General features: G+C 40.5%; 1 protein-coding gene across 1 annotated transcript in view; it reads right to left on the reverse strand.

Moving 5' to 3' along the window:
* Positions 1-515: 515 nt before the first annotated feature.
* The window catches only part of OVSTL (ovostatin-like), a 37,449-nt gene continuing 20,480 nt past the window's right edge, over positions 516-17,484 (reverse strand). Inside the window, exons 21-35 of the mRNA XM_040648410.2 lie at positions 17,274-17,395; positions 16,583-16,634; positions 16,204-16,287; positions 15,109-15,285; positions 11,451-11,532; positions 10,414-10,570; positions 9,888-9,962; positions 8,451-8,616; positions 7,405-7,625; positions 6,761-6,976; positions 6,504-6,628; positions 6,135-6,225; positions 3,809-3,880; positions 2,154-2,256; positions 516-1,205 (exon numbers count right to left, since the gene is read on the reverse strand). Coding sequence (XP_040504344.1) covers positions 1,153-1,205; positions 2,154-2,256; positions 3,809-3,880; positions 6,135-6,225; positions 6,504-6,628; positions 6,761-6,976; positions 7,405-7,625; positions 8,451-8,616; positions 9,888-9,962; positions 10,414-10,570; positions 11,451-11,532; positions 15,109-15,285; positions 16,204-16,287; positions 16,583-16,634; positions 17,274-17,395 — 1,796 coding nt within the window. The 3' untranslated portion in view covers positions 516-1,152. The remainder of the gene's footprint in view (positions 1,206-2,153; positions 2,257-3,808; positions 3,881-6,134; positions 6,226-6,503; positions 6,629-6,760; positions 6,977-7,404; positions 7,626-8,450; positions 8,617-9,887; positions 9,963-10,413; positions 10,571-11,450; positions 11,533-15,108; positions 15,286-16,203; positions 16,288-16,582; positions 16,635-17,273; positions 17,396-17,484) is intronic.

Raw genomic sequence — 17,484 nt, forward strand, 5'->3', positions numbered from 1 at the left:
GATATAATTCAATTGGCAGATTTATACTCACATTGTTATGGATACGTTGTTAATTTCTGTGCCCCTTTCACCAGTGCAGGCTGGTCAGGACAAAGGTCATTTCTGGTTACTGCAGACTGCGAGGGGCAGTAGTCACAGTGTGTGGCTGTCTGCTGTACTTGTACAATAAATGAAGAAAACATGACAGGAAATCTCTTGTGCTTTACCACCACTTCATCTCAAGTTCTCTGTGGCTCTCATTTTTCTCCCTCTAAACACAAGGGCTCCATAGGATTCACTGTTCCTCCCTAAAACATTCTCAAATGAGTTTCTGTGTTGCAGCTCTGTTTTCTTCTGCACTATCATACTTCAGCAATAAAGCTTCCATCACAGAGGCCAAAGCCCTGATACTTTGTGTCAGAAGATGTCACTGATGTCAAGATATCAACCATTGGCCTATCAATGGCATGAGTCTTTAATTAATGAAAAGCCTTAGAGCACCCATACAACAGAGAGGGGACTGAGAAAAAACAGTATTATCAATCAGAACGTTTTATTTCAAAGAACAGTAAAATATGAGATGTTAATCTGGAGAAAATCTTTCTAAATGGAAGCAAGAACTGCATAAAAGTAGTCTTCCTGTGACTAGAAATTTAATATCTTCAAGCAATGCTCTCCCATCACAGAAAAAAAAAATGTGGAAATCAGTGTCATTTCTTGAGTCCTTCCAAAGGATAAATAGAAAGACCAAAATAAATCAAAACCTACTGAAGCAGCAGCAGCAGATTTTTCTCCAAATGGTAGATTTCTTAAGAGCAATCTGTGGCCAAGAATGCATGTTTCAGGAGTTCATTTTTACATAAAGCTGCCACTGAAATCATGACAAATATTTCCAAAAAGGTGGATGGCCGCACAGTTCCTCTCCTATTAGGAAACCCACATTATTTAGAGTTTCTGATCTACACTGACCCAAAGGGTTTTTTTTTTTTTTTTTTTTTAAGCTTGGGCCAGTACGAGTCATTTTAAAAGACTGAAAGCTGGGATTTGCTTATTCCTTATTCCTCTATATGCTTTCCATTGCCCTCTCCAGAAACGACCGAATCTCTTATCTTCTTCCTCTACAAAGATTTGTCTGATACCTTCTGTCCCATTACTTCCGGTACATATCTGATTTCAGTTGGAAGGTGGAGAGCAAGGTGTTTTATATTCTGCAAAGGCATATTCATCTGGAAAGAAAAAAAGAAATCTGACAGTTGCATTAAAGTAAGAAATCATTCTGACCCCAGTCCATGCGTACCTGTGATTAACACACGCTGAATCAGAAAACATTTGATAGATTTTGTGAAGCTCTTCCAGTTTCAAGGTGCTTACATGGTCAGTGCATAATGCACTCCTCTGTCAATGTTTGTTAGGGTGCATCATTGCTGTGACTACATGGTATATAGATAAGGTGGCTGAATAGGCATTCAGGAAGAATTCTCTGGATATTACTGCTATTCTGCTGAGAAGTTATACTAATCTTGAGAAAAGCTTATGGGAACTCTGAGCACAGTTTTGATAACAAACCTGCCACAATTGGTAATGTCTGATGCATTTATAGTTCCTTGAGGCTGGATGTAGAAAGGTGGTCAGGCACTTCATATTCTAGTTAGGTGATTAAACTCCTGCTGAGTTCAGTGGGACTGTCATTCCTACTTAAGCAATTAAAGTCCAGAATAGTTCTTTGACCACAGCCTACTGTGGCAATGTAAAAAAAATGAGACAAGCTATTCTGAGGAAGTTGGGAACACTGCTGCCTTTGTGTTATTATCTTAACTATCATGTCCAAGCTGGGGAAAGAAAGTGGAACCACACTTCTTTCCATATGTAGTTTGCTAGAAAGCAAATCAGGACACATCACTTTCTTATCTGCTTTATGCCTGAATGAAGCAACAAATGAAAAGATGAGGGACAGCTTCTGTCTATGCTTCTGCAAACTCCATGCAGTCCAGTAACAAAAAGCAGAAAAATTGCTAGCTTGCTCTCTAACAAAGAAAAATAAAAGCTGCAAATGCAGAAACATAAACAGATGCTTACACAGAAACAGCAAAGGAAAATCCACTGTCCTCACTTAACAAATGCTGAAATAAATACCTTGGTTTCATAGGTTTTGTAGGTTTACAGAGATTGCCTACCTGTTTCGTAGTAATCATAAATATGTACTGGTGCTGGCTTGATATCTGACACAGGTAGACTTTGTTCTACACTGAAGGAGAAGCTGACTTCTTTCTGGGAGAGCTGGAAACGGCAAGACAAAAAGATGCAGACTTTTTCTTTTCATATCTGTTCCCATGCGTAATGTTCAGTTACATTTTTGGGGTCAGACTGGTTGACAAAGTGCCATTCTACAGTCCTCTCAAGATTGTAAACTTCACGCCAAGTCAAGGAACTGCTTAAATGCTGTTATGAAATATGTTTTGTCGCAAAACTTCTGTGTTCTTCTCTTTTTCACATTTCCATTGCTAATTACACCGAACCATTACATATTTACTGAGGTTTTCAACATACCGCTATTCATCCTCTCACTAAAAGTTGCCAACAGCTTCTTTCCTTGACCTTTCACAGTTATAACCACCTTTATGCAAACCTACTTCCCACTTTTCTCTCTAAACACACTGAATTCAAAATCTTCAGCCTCTCCTACGATTTTGTTCTTCATTCCATACCCTTGCAGCAAGATCCAAACTTTCCTTCTTGCTCATTTTTTCTTAGCATCAGGCTTTTTTCTGCATGCCTGAGACTGTGCCTCTGCTTTTTCTACTCCATTTATTCTTGTTTTTAACTTACTGATGTCATTATAGAAATGGAAAAATGGACAGAAGCTCTGGAGAACTTTCTGTATAACTTGTGTTGTGCTGGGTACAACTTTCACATTTCGAAAGTCTCAGGTTCTCCGTGAATTCAGAATATTGACTCCAGTCCGATCAACTGATAAATATTACTGATTGAAAAGTAGATATCACTAATATTTATTTTTCCTTCCTTCTTTTGTTTCTGGTATTTTGTGGAGTATCCCTTCTGTTTTAATTTTTTTTTTTTTTTTTTTTTTTTTTTTTTTTTTTTACACAGGCAGATAGCGATAGGACAAGGGAGAACAGTTTTAAATAGAAGATATTTGGATTAGATGTTAGGAGGAAATCATTCATTCAGAAGGTATTAAGGCACTGGATCAGGTTGCCCAGAGAAGCTGTGGATGCTCTATCACTGGAGGCACTCAAGGTCAGGTTGGATGAGGCCCTGGGCAGCCTGATCAAGTGCGTGGCAGCCATGTAAGTCCAGGACAGGGGGCTGAAATTTAATAATCTTTAACATCTCTTCCAAACCCAAGTCATTCTATGATTTTCATCTTTCTCCTCTCTCACTCCCTTTGTTAATTTCATTGATGTGGGACAAGTATTCTTTTTATACATCACTCTCTCTAAAAGGGAAGGGCTAATAATTGACACCCTGTGAAACACTCAGACCTACTCATGAAAAGCATCATTTTAGACACTGAGAAATATTATGTAGACTGAACTTTTGCAATACAGAATGCAATTTAGCAGTGTTGGTGAAATGCTATTTAATCGAAGTATTTTTCATGAAAGCAATAACAAATCTCTTCACTGTAGCCTACAACTACTATATTTCTATATAGCTTTTTTCCTTACTTGAGGTTGGGCAGAATTAAGGCCCTTCCCATCTTCAAGATGTATATTCCTAATCTGCTTTTGATGACATTTTTTATTATTTTGGAGCCTAGGTTTTGTTAACCTGGAAGTTCAAACAAGGAAAACACTTCCAAACCTACCTTCTGAAGGTAGAAGAAGACGTGGTCATTCTTGATGTCCACATGATCCACAACAGAAGCTTGATATTGAAGCTGTAAATAAGACGAATTATATCAATTTTAACATAGGCAACTTGCTAAGGAGGAGTAAAAATATTAATTGATTAATAATTAGAAATAAATCGAAAATAATAAAAGAAAGTGAGCAAAATATGCCTGAAGTGGCTGCCATTCTCCAGTTGTGCCACCACGACATCTTGTGGCCAAAATAAAAAAATACAAAAAGTTGTCTTCTCACAAGATGGTAAGTACAAACCAATCACAGTGGAAAAAATATCATGGTTTACTACTCAGATTTGGTACATAGTTCCCTTGTTATCAGTTTGAGAGTTGCCTCACTTCAGTAAGAATTTATGATTGCATGATCATTTCTACAGGTCGAAAGGACTCATTTTCTAGTGCATTATGTAATTTAAAAAACTAGATATTTAAACAAGTTTCAGAAAACCATATGATAAAAAATATTTTACTATAAAAATACATGAAAATGAAATGTTCCAAATATTAAAACCATTCATTTTTCCCATGTGGATGCAAAGGGTAGGATGTGAAACAGTATAACATCTCAATGCAAAAAATCTTGCAAAGAATTTCTTACAGTTCTAAAGGGAGAGGAGGAATTCAGTCCTGAGTAATCATTGCTTTTAAATGCGCCTATGCACCACACTATGAGAATATTGTACAGTGAATTGCATTCTTCTTTTTATCAACTTCATGTGCAAGTTTCATGACTTGAAGATGATATATCTGTTGTAAAGCCTAAATTATTCCAGGAAGTGAAATAAGGTTATCAGCAATACTCTCTGCACTGTTACCAACATCATGACCAAACTTATGGATGAAAGAGGAGGAACATCCACTTTTTTGCTGTCCGTTAAACTGTGCTGTACAGGAACAAATTTGTTTTGTTTAAATCAAAGAGCTAGAATTATAAAATGCTCATTTACCTAACTACAGCAGAAGTTCTTCCTACCTAGATTCTATTAGGCTGTGTGATTAAATACTCATCTCCACAAACACAAAGGAGTGCAAAGGAATGGAGAAGAGTTTACCTGGCTCATCCCAGGGCTGCCACAGGCTAGTGACCAAACCTGCCATGCAAGAGTGAGATGTACTAGAGGAATCAACAGCAGAAAATTGCTGGATCACCTTACAGACTGAGAAGGGGATGCTGGAGGTTGAGAAAGAATTATTACAGAATGCTCAGGGAAAGAAGTAACAAAGGAAGGGATAAAGTTAGATTGGGAGAAAAAAGTGTGGGGAAAATATAAGGAAAATAAGACAAAAGAGGCCAGTTATATGTAAACAGGTTGCTGTTCAGTACACTTGTCTGACAGCATCCTCTTTAAGATCACTGCAGTCTCTCCTGCCTTCTTATTAAATTCAAACTCTTTTTCTTGGTGAGGAACTGTCCATCCGCTGTGTGCGCACAGATTACTAGACACTAAAGAAAGGAACATGGATCACAGAGGAACATATGCATGGGGTTCCAGTAGTCCAGAGTGCATGTCTAGCATGTGCAGGTGTGTAAATGAGTGTAAGATTGCTAATGGATATAAAAATGGACTAGTGTGTGAGTACATTTAGTGGCTTGGCAGCCAAATATGAAAGCAGGCATAAATATGAGCCAAATGCTGAAGAAAAGAGGATTTGAGTCACCTATGAGGATGTCTGAGCCTGTTGCTGGAGAAATGTGTGTGTGTATAAGGAAGCTCAGTTTCAGCCACTGGAGTGGCTCAAGCAGCCCCAAGGGGGCATACATATGCAGGTGTCAACATAAGGCAATATTTGGCAATGGTCAGACTAACCTGAAGCCAGCTACTAGAGAGAACCACATTGCATTTATGCATATGTGGAAAATATATCTTCCACATATGATCATTCATCTTGATCAGACAGAAAGGGGAAGATAAGTTCATTTGCGCTAAATATGCTTGTGTAAATGCTCTTTTCTGTCTTAGCTGATCTGTATGGTCAGCTGTGTATATTCATACAGATGTATACGTCTGTTGTGTGCGTGTGCACCTACTGGGAATACATGTTTAACCTTACTATTGGCTGGACATGGCAATAGCATTTTCATCTCTTTCAGGCCACTGGACTTGGCAGCTCCTAACAGATCTGTTTTCATCAGATGAACAGCTGCAAGACTGACAGAGTTTATGACAGAAGGCATGGATTTTGTAGAAGTCCCATGGGACTGCAACTTACTGATCAGACTTTTTTTTTTTTTAATCAGTTCCCTGCATTTTTAGGGTTTACTATTTGTTTTCCTCTCATTCTTTACCTTTTTCAGGGAAGATCTATCGGAAATAAATCCCGAGAGCATCTTCACATCAATAATAGCCATGTTGGAGACATTACGATTTCCTGTGTAACTGAAATGAGAAAAGTTCTGTTAATCTGCAGTTGGAGAGCAGACCAGTGAGTGACATTTTCAGCTCCAACTCATAGACAACTCAGATAATCTCTTTATTGGATGGTCCTGGTTTCCCAGTGATGTATAACATATTGAAAAAAAAATCAGTAATGAAGGATTTCAGGATATAGTCCTGTTTGTCTTCCTGCACAGTAGCAGTTAACTGCCTATACTTAAATCCTTCTGAGATGCTTCAAACTGAGAATGCAAAAGGGTAGATCAGTAAAAGGAAGTTACCTGGCAGAGAAGACAAGGTCAAACTTCGGTGGGAAGTTGCTGGTACAGGACACATTGGCTGGCTCTACAGAGAGAAAAAATCCAGCAGCTTTCTTCGGTAAGTGGATGTTGTATTTCAGGGTTGTCTAAAAGAGATGGAAAGTGTGAAGATGGTCAAAGATTCTGAGGGCTTTGCCACGAGGTACAGAAAGGAATGAGGCAGAGATGACTTCTGTTTAGTCTTCAGCAGGATGGTGGTGAGTTTCCAGTTTATTTACCTGCATATAGACACAGCCAGTGCCATACACTTCCACACTGTAATTCCCCAAAACAGTGGGTAGGGAAGTTTGCTGCAGTAAGAAGCGGTTCTCATCATTCACCTGGAAAGCCTTCTTGGGGATTTCCATGAAGTTGACCTTAACTGTATTATGACTTTCCTTAGAGAAGGTGAGGTATCCATACTGGGCTAAAGCTTGGATGGCAACAACAGTGTCCTGAAAAGAAAAAATATTATCCCTAATTAGGCAGATATTCAGCTGTGAAATAGCACATGAGATTAACAAAGCTGCTATTTTCCTTTGTCAGTGCACATAAATTGTGGAGGACTTAGTAAAGAGACAAGGAGAGAAGCTACAAGTTCTGGAGCAATGGGCATGAATTATCCCAGGATTAATGCTATATCAACAGTTACTGTTGTCTTATGCTAACTTGAAAAAAAAAAAGCAGATGAATTCCTGTTTCCTAATAAATAAATACATATATGAAGCTGCCAACAAAGAGCTCAGTGTGCTCTGACAAGACTTATGTGGGCACCATTTATCAAATACTTTTCAAATGAATGTACAATGAGGAAGAAATGTCATCCACCTTGCAGGCTGCACTATTCCCAGAAGTTATTCTCTTTACCACACCCAGTTGTCACCTGGCTGGAGGAGAAACCACCATATGGGTTCTGTTGTTTCACGAGCCAGTACACAATGCGAGAAATATATGATAAGTCATCCGGTGTGAGTTCGGCTTTGTTGAGCAAAGCCAGAAGTACATAGCTGGTCATTTCAATCTCAGCAGAAGGGGCATGGGAATAAAAAGCAGGGAAGTGTTCTGCTGGTGGCTTATTTTCTCTCTGCCAGTAAACTGAACCGCCTGAAAACAGAAAAACAGAACCATCTGAATACAGCCAAAAAAAAAAACCCACCACCAAACAAACAGTGTAAAAAGCATTAAAAAAAAAAAAAACACTTGCTAGTTAATTCACTACAGTATCACATGGAAGACAGGCATACAATTCCCACCCTTCCTTTATGTAAACGAGTTTTTTAGCCTTTAATGTTCTAAGCTGTATGAATGTCAGTTTCAAGATGGAAAAGAAAACAGAAAGGGATGGAAAGGAAATTACTACAAGGGAGCAGTACAAGTCAAAACGGGGGGTGCCCCATCCTGGAGGTGTTCGAGACCAGACAGGATGGAGCCCTGGGCAGCCTGGCCTGTTACCAGATCTGGAGGTTGGTGGCCTCGCCTGTGGCAGGAGGGCTAGGACTTGGTGATCCTTTGGGTCCCTCCCAACCCAAGCCACTCTATGATTCTACACTGTGAAGGCAGTGCAGCAGAAGGATGCCAAAATGGTCATGAGCTAGAATACATGACACAGTAAAATGAACTTATCAAGCTTGTAGAAGAGAAGGCTAATGGGAAAACTAGATGCAGTCTTCCATAATGTTGGACTGGAGTATTCCTGAGGTCTCTTCCCACCGAGATTATTCAGTAATTCTAAGAACGTTAGTCCACAGCTCAATCCATAGTGAGACCAAAAGACAGAGAGAGTTCACAGAAATAAATTCAGTAGCACAGCAGACATGAAATGGGAAGGGAACAGCATGAGTGAGAAAAATGTACATTAGAATAACTTACATCAGGCCACAGGCTATATCATCAGCTTTATTGCCTGCATCATGGCCATATTGCACTCACCATCTCTGGTAGCTCTTTTATCTAACTTCTCAAGAAAGTATTGGTATCTTTCCTGTTTATCAGCTAAGCCATAAACATAGGCAAAGAGGGCGTGGTTATACAGGTTGTGGACCCCATTGCTAAATGCAGTCTCCAAACAGTTCATGCCATTCCAAACCACAGGATGCTAGGACAAAATACAAAATATAGTAGGGTTATCAGGTACTCTGGTTTGCATCTCAGCTTCTCTTTAAAGACCTTCATCACATCTCAAGCTACTATCTGATTCTTCATGCTAAAATACAAAGAATCAATTCTATGTTTAAGGGTTTACAATGTGTCTCTTTTAAAATATGATTGTGCAGCAGTGCTACTTTGTTTCTGCTTTCATTTGGAGAACTAACAGAGCACTGTTCCTTCTCCTGACTTGTGAGATGATCTTTTCCAAGGCAATCCTTTCACCCTTAGTTGCTACATCTAGAAAATTGGATCAGTTTTACAGAGTTACGTAAAGTGTACTGAAAAGTCACGATGAAGCAAGCTCTCTCATATGGGTGTTATTACTCATTTGCAAGCAATAGCTATCAAGATAACTCTTCAACCTTTTGTCCCTATAGATTACCTCTGTGAGCCCTGGTTCAGCTTAGGTATCACCAGCATACTAATAACTATAGTAGCAGTTTGTCTATACTGTCTCACTTACAGAGGTTGGCACCAGGCTTTGGAGCTTCTTATGAAAGGTATTGGGAACTAAGCCCTCAGTGGTGCAGAACTATTCAGTGCTGCACAATGCTTTTGTCTTGTCTACCTTAAGTATGTAAATTATGCCCCATCCCACAGTATATGAGGGTCTTGTAAAACTCAGCATGCTTAGAACACATAATTGTTCCCATTCTTACAAATAATTGTCCTTGTTTTACAGAAGAACAAATAATCAGGTCAGGGTCTCAAGGACATTCAAGAAGTATATTAGAGAGAACAAAACTCCGTTCTCATTCTCCCATACCTAGTAAGTATTCCAACCAGGAGGCTCATCATTTTATTTCATTTTTAACAATGACACACAACATGGATGTAAATGTACAGAGATGGTCTGTAGAACTGGAGATTTGGATATCTTGGATTTGGGACTGGGCAAATCCAGAGTGAATTTCAGACTGGACTCTGAATGGAGTAGGTAAATCCAATATGGATTATGCACGTATATGGACAACTACTGTTCATCACAATTGGATTCCTCAGGGATTTTACACAATCAGATGAATCCTCACAAATTGGACAAATAAACACCAATCACACTTATGGCAACTGCAGGGTTCTGGAAGAAGATTCCTGTGCTCACCATACTGCACCCGAGTTTAAGACGTTAAAAATAAATTGATGTGAGTACAAAGACCTGTTCATTGTTTGACATGTGGCTGACCAGACTAAAAAAGGATAACCACATCAACTACCTACCTGAACAGAGTGTCCAGCCTCCAACAATGCTGCCACAATGTAGGCTGTAAGGGAGTATTCACCTTCTTCACCACCCTGAAGCAAAAAAAAAAAAAAAAAGTCAGTACAGGCATCCTAGAAAGCAAAAAATAGGATTTCAGTGATTGTTCAGATGATAGTTAGAACAGACATCAGAGTCAACTTCTGTCTCCCTGTGTGCACAAGAACAAGAAAGCTCAGTCAGGATAAAGCCAGAATTATTTCATGCTTTTTCTTAGCTTTACACATGTAATAAAACATATTATAGCTTGTGTAGCCTGTGGCTAAATGCAGTGGTGGAAAATAAAACCCGAGATGTCTAACTTGGAAAATTCTATTTGTTTCTACATCATCATCAATGGGAGATGATACTCATGCTCTCCTTTTATAAGAGACACTAGAGAATGGGAGAGTATGGGTGTGGTGATTAGTCTGTGTCTAGCTGAAATTATCCAAATCTATACCAATGGCAGGACTGGAAGTTTAAAAGTACACTGAACTCAATTACCTTCAAAGCATTGTTGAAATGTGACTCAGCATTTTCAAAGCAGCCATCTGACTTCTGCTTTCTTGCCAGCCAGATCAGAGTTTGAGACTGGACATTTTCATCAACATAGATGTACCGTCTTGCTTGTGCAAATGACTTGTATACAAAGGCAGTGAGCCTACACAGGTGAACAAGAATCAGAAAGCAGGTAAAGCATGAACAAGTTCAAGAGAAGGTATATCAGTAACTGGATACGAATAGAAATGGACATAGAACGAAATCCATAATGTCTGTGGTAAAAGAAAGAAGTGTTTTGTACATTTTAAATAAATAATTAAAATTCTGGTATTACAAACTGACCTGAGATTTCTCCATTACTGTGCTGAAACCTTTCTTTCAAAGCTGGAGTAAAGCATAGACGCAGCTTGATGACTGATGGCAGTAATTTCCTACATTAACCAAAATAATTATGAAATAAACTGGGTGGGAAGGGACTTCTAGAAGTCTCCAGACCCATCACCTGCTTAAATTAAGGATCAACAGCAAAGCTCAGACAGATTGCTCAGTGTCTTGTCCTGCCACGTGGCAAAAATCTGCAGAAACAGAGGTTTCCACGCCCTCACTGGGCACCTGCTTAAGTGCTACACCCTTCTTCTAGGTAAGATTTGTTTTCATTCTATCCTGCTTTCCCTGTTGCAACTTGTGTGCAGAAAAACTGTTTTCCTTACTCTGTGCACCTCTGACAAGAGTTTGACTGTCTCTCCTACAGCCCTGATCTACGTGGTAGAAGGCTATATCTAGGCTCCCCATTAGCCTCCTATTCTACAGGCTGAACAAATTTAGTTCTTTCAGTCTCTCCTTGAACATTATGTGCTCCAGACCCTGATCACCTAATTGTCATTCTGTTGTAACCTCTCCAGTTTTACTCACACCTCCCTTAGTGGGAGATCCAAATTAACTGAACTATGTCCATTTAGTCCATTAAAAATAAGAATCACCTAAAACATTTCAAAGGCTAAAGATTCTGAGCTAGGGAAATAGAAAGTGTCATCCTTTACCATACATTTCCTTCCTTGTCTCGTGTCCCAAAGGAGCTGTAGGACCCATCCTGGTGTTTGTATGAAAGCTGTTTCTGGTACCCTGAAAATACAACAAAGATGTTTTCTTATCACAGATGAGGACTAGTTGTGCTCTTTATTCAACTGAAGCACACTTTGTGCTTTAACACTAGAATTCTAGCCACTTTTGCTCCTGATAGTTACAAATGCTTCTTTGGTGCACTGTCATTGCAAGCTTCTGTGCAGTACATGGAATCACAGAACTGAGGTGGAAGGGACACTTAAATAACATATAGTCCAATGCCCCTGCAGGAAACAGGGATATCAGGTTGCTCAGAGCCACATCCAGCCTGACCTTGAATGCCTCCAAAGACGGGGCATCCACCATCCTTCTGGGCAACCTGTTCCAGTGCCTCACTACCCTTACTGTAAAAAAACTTTTTTCCTTATATCCAATCTAAATTTCTCCTCTTCTAGTTTCAAACCATCTCCCATGCAGGCTCCCAAGAATCTGCCCCTTTCTTTCTTATAGCCTCCTTTAGATAATGAAAGGCTTCTATCTAGTCTCCCTGAAGCCTTCTCTTTGGCTCATGTCCAGCTTGCAATTCATCAGAAGCCCAAAGTCCTTTTCAGCAGTGCTGTGCTCAATCCTTTTGTCCCCCAGCTTGCATTAGTAGTGAGGGTTGCAGTAACCCTCACTTGGCACTTGAATCTGTTGAATCTCATGAGGTTCTCCTGAGCCCACTTCTTGAGCATGTCTAGGTCTCTCTGAATGGCATCCCATCCCCCAGGCATGTCAACTGAACCACACAAATTTGGTGTCACAGGCAAACTTGCTAATGGCGCACTCAATCCCACTATCAATATAGTTGATGAAGATATTAAAGAGCATTGATCCCAGTACTGATCCCTGAGGGACACCACACATCACTGATCTCCATCCAGACATTGACCTGTTGACCACTATCCTCTGGGTACAATCTTGCAGCTGCTTCCTCTTCCATTGAATGGTCCATCCATCCTGTCCACACTTTTCCAGTTTGGAGAGAAGGACTTTATGTGGAGACTGTGACAAAGGCCATACTGAAGTCTCAATAGATAACATCAGTGGCTCTTCCCTTTTCCACTGATGTACTCCATCATAGAAGACCACTAGTTTGGTCAAGCAGGACTTGCTCTTGTGAAGCCATGCTGGTTTGCTTGCATCATCTCCCTCACTTCCACATGCCTTAGCATAGCTCACAAGAGGAACTTCCCTGGTACAGAAGTCAGTAGTTTTCTGGGTCAACCTTTCCACCCTTCTTAAAAAAATGGGTGTAACATTGTCTTTTATTTGAGCCATCAGGGACTTCACCTGACCATGACTTTTCAAATACCACAGAGAGTGGCCTGGCAACTATGTCAGACACCTCCCTCAGTACTCCAGGACACATCTCACTGGGATCCATAGACATGGATGTTCAGGTTCCTCAGGTGTTACGAACCTGATTTTCACTTAAAGCAGGAAGGACATTGCTCTTCAAGTCCCCAACTTCTGACTCATCTACTCAGGGGTTGTGTGAAGACCTGTCATTAGTGAAGACTGAGGAAAAATGTTGATTGCCTCAACTTTCTCCCTGTTTGTTGTTACTAAGCTGTCCCGTATCTCTTGAACTTTCCTTTTCTAGTTGATGTAGCTGTAAAAACCTTTCTTGCATTGGTGTACAGACATATCAGCTGGACAACCGGTCTTGTCACCTTCTTTGAGGGTAACTCCTTAATTCCCTTGAATTATTTACCTTGAGTCTTCCTCTTGCCTTCATCACCACAAGGTCTCAAGTGTGCAGTAGGTTGATGGTCCCCACTAGCACCCAATTCCTCTAACCAGCTATGCTGTCCCACTGCTTAACACAGGCAAGTTCACTATAGCCCCCCGCCCCTTGACAATGAGCCCTAACAGCTTTTTCCCAAGAACCATCTTCCCCGTTTGAAAAACGATAACCTCATCCGGCACCTGCAAGCCTAGTGCCATACAGACAACTCCACTTCCAAAAAACCCAAAGTTCTAGCATAGGCAGTCACAAAGCCAGATGTTTACCAATAAGATCTTTCAATTTCTTTTAGTGTCCTTACCCAGAACAGAGAACAGAAGATTATCTGTGCCCTCAGTTCCTTCAACTGATGTTCCAAGGGCCTGAAGTACCTTTTGATGGCCTTTGAACTGCATGTAGCTGCTTCATCGGTGGAAAAGCAGTAATGTTGGCCATACCAGGCTAGGTAGTTATCTCATGATATCCTTCACCTGAGTCCCACGGAGACTTCTCTAAGACGACTTCTCTAAGAAGAAGATCTGCCCAGCATATTGGGCATTCAGTTCCCTGCAGGAAAGAGCTGTCTACAACTATTAACCCTCTCTTCTTCTTTGAAGATGTAGCCTTGATAATGGTGGAGGGCTTTTTTCATTTTGATTGTACTAATTCCTCCAGTGTAAATGGGCTGTTATCACACACAGGCAGGCATCCTGTATCCAGAGCCTTGTACCTGTTATACAGAAGCCCTTGGTGGGAGTAGAGAGGGTGAGGAGAGCTTTCAGCTTGCAGCCCTAAGAACAGACTTTCCTCCATCTGTTCCTTTCCTTTGAATTCTTACCTTCAACCTTGCAGTGATGGGATACAGTCTTCCTTGGATCTTCTGCTTTCTTCTGTGCTAGACCTGCTTCTGCAAGGGCAGCGTAGTTCCTCTGCTCAGTGCTCTTGGTTCCCATGACACTTTTTAACCTGTATATTTCATCTTGTAACCTCTCCACTAAGTTGAACAAATTATCCACCTGCTCACATCTCACACAGCTGTTCTCACAGCTGCAAACAATGCCAGTGAGATTCAGGCACTCCATGCAGCTGGAGGCCCAGACGACCGTATGCTTGCCTTAGAGATCAATCTGAGTGTTGGCATCTTTCCTGATGAGTGCTGACACCCTGGCTTTCCGTCGCATGGATACCTTGACTAGGGTCTCTGTTCTCGAGGAGTGCTAATCCTGTACTCTAATCACAGGATAACACTGTAGGCAATAATCAGCTACTGAATTTACCCCTCTAGCCCGCAGGGTGCTAGCCCTCTCTGCTCGCTCCGCCTGAGCAAACTACCTTGCAAACCACTTCCTGCTGCTGCACCACGTCCTGTTTGCCCGCTCCTAGTCAGTAAGGCGCCTAGGGGCTGCTTTTGTACGTGTGGGCGGATTCCGCCGTCCCTCCTGGCTCCGCCCACGCTGTATTATAGCTGCCTCTCCCCACAAGCTCTGTGGTTTTTGAGTCAGTGGTTTTCACTGTGGTTTTTCCTTGCTGGGAAAGGATTTCTGGCACAAGCGTGCGCTCTAAAACCAGTCTCCACACGAAGTCTTTGCTGAAGTGGAAGTTACCTTGACTTTCATAGTGCTGCTATTCCTCCTGGTTCTGTCTATGCTGTGTCAGAGCTGTCTCTTGTTACTGACTCCATGCTTCTATTTTGCAGTTTTAAACGTGGTTTTGCCTCGCAGGGAGAGGTCCTCCGGTGTGACTCTCTGCTCTGGAGCTGATCTCAAAGTCTAGCACATGTGGTGCTAGAATTCACAGATCTGTGTTTACCAGTTAGAGCTCTAAAGTTTAATCACAATGCTAGATGAAAGAATGTGAAAGGCTATCACCTGTGGTTAAATATCCAGTACTCTTGACTCTAATCTCTTCCGTCAGCTGCCCAGTCTTATTCAGATAATCCAGGACATAGATGTTGGGTGTGAACAACGCCATGTTCTGTTCTCCACAGCCGTAAGGCATGTGGAGGAGGTTTTCCATGTTCCTTAATGCTGTACCCAAAATATCTCCTGAGAATTAAAGATACAAGGGGTCAGGTCAAACGTTCTATTACACAGTTTTATATGTTGCTTTATGTTACATTACTACACTGTCTTTGAGTCCCTAATAATCACAGTAATCAAAGAATATTATAATTTTTTATTTTGATGCTGGGCATGTGAGAAACTGTAAATTTGAGAAGGAGCTAAGCACTGGTAGTGACTGGAATGATTTTATGAGAATCAGCTATCAACCCTTCTGAGTTAGTATTCCCCAGCCTTTCCAGTGTGCTTCCCTTTTGGTGTGCATATGTGAAAATGACAGTTGATCATACGTTGCTGATAGGCTACGTACGCTGTATTCCACAGTACCAGTACATTCCACACAGTCTTTGGCATGAAAAACAACTGTTTTTAGAAAGCAGTCTGTGTTCAGAATCTCATAAACTTTTCATTAAGGGGAGCTATTATTCTTAATGAGTTTAAGATCGGTAGGTCAGACTGGGATGACTCATTCTATGGATATTTGTAAACAGACAAATGTTTTTCATTATGTAAAGGCATAATTTGAATTATGCAGACAGCATATTTTTGAAGTCTTCAAGAAATCAAAACAATGTGGATTTTTTTTTCAAGAAGTCTGCTTTAGCTTCCTTTTCAGTTTTACTACACAGAACAGAATAGCTGAAGCAATATCATCTGAAATGAAATATAAATGGAAATAGTTTGACTGTTTTGTTCTATCCTTTTTTGATACAATAGGAGAGAATTTTGGCAAAGAAATACAGAAGTTGTTCATTTCAGAAAGTAGGAAACATTTGCTTAAAATCAAGATGAAGTTTCTCCTCAAATTTATTCTAGCTTTGCGTAGATATACATGATAGCACTGGAAGCCACACAGAAGAAAAAGTACTTCACTTTTAATTTTAGTCTAGGTACTACACTTACCAATGACAGAGAAATAAACTCTGGCTGATCCCTGCACTACATTTCTTGGCAGGCTGAGAAGCACTGGTTCAGAAACTGTTGTGCCTAACAAGAAAACATAACAGTAATTGTTGAAAATATCATTTTTCTGGAAGTTTTTACTTTCTAAGCATAACTACAGTTGGAGTTATTATTTGCTGTTCTGGTAAAGAAATTGCTGAAGAGTCCATGCCCAATGAGTCTGAGGTATCTCTGAAAATCCTGAGCTGTTGCCCATCTCCTTAACCCTGAGACCATTTTTTTCTCCTCTGGAAGGGTCTCTAATTTCATAGGACAAAAACAACAAAGCAGTGAATTATTTCCACCAATTTCCTGGATTGGATGAATAAATTTGCCTTACCTTTTGTGCAGATGAGGGAGCTCTGAGTCAATTCTTTTTTAATACCTTCAGGCTGTTTGATTGCAGACAGGTAGTCAGGGAGAATTAAAAAAAAAACATCACCATGAAACCATAAACAATTAAACAGTGTAAGGTATTACATAGATGTAGCTATCCAAAGAGTACATCCCTCTGTACCCAGTTCTGCCTCATCTCCATTAGAATATCTCCTTGTCCATGTCCTACTCTCATTATTACAGCATAGCCTGTGCAGAACACTTTCTTTCTTAGAAAGCATTTAGAAAATAGACAGTTCCAGCTCTGAGGAGGACTCGGGGAGAATCGTGTCTCTTCTACTTTAGGCTGCTCAAGACAAATCTCATTGCTTTCATATCTGCTCTCCTCTCCCCAGTATTACAGTCACAGGCAAATGGCACGTGTAGATAAGGAATGGAATCTCCTCCCCTCCAAATACAGCTCTGCTGACATCCATAGAATGTCAGGGCATTTATGTTCTGTGTTCTAGAAAGAAGAACAGTGGATGCCAAATTGTTGTGAATTCCACTCTGTTTCATATGGAGAAGCCTACTGTACACAGCTCCATCTGTGTCAGCTTTCTTGTCTCTTAACACCAGCTAATTTCTTCCAGATCACAGGTAACAGAACTGATTTTCCCCAAAACCAGAAAGTACATGCATATTTTGAATTGTACCTCAACTAGTAGCGTTTGAGTCAGGGTGTCCGTGCGAATTGACTCCTCTTCTGGTGGTGTGCTATTTTTGGCACCTTTAGTATTCAGTTTGGCTTCAGCAGTAATTGTGAATTTCACCTCACCTGGAGAGCCAAACACCAGTCCAAGAAAATAAAGTTATTTTCTGTGTCTATAGTTACCTCTGGCTTTCACTGCCTCCTTCTTGTCTTGT

Source organism: Gallus gallus, chromosome 1 (genome assembly GCF_016699485.2).
Source record: "Gallus gallus isolate bGalGal1 chromosome 1, bGalGal1.mat.broiler.GRCg7b, whole genome shotgun sequence".
NCBI lineage: Eukaryota > Metazoa > Chordata > Aves > Galliformes > Phasianidae > Gallus > Gallus gallus.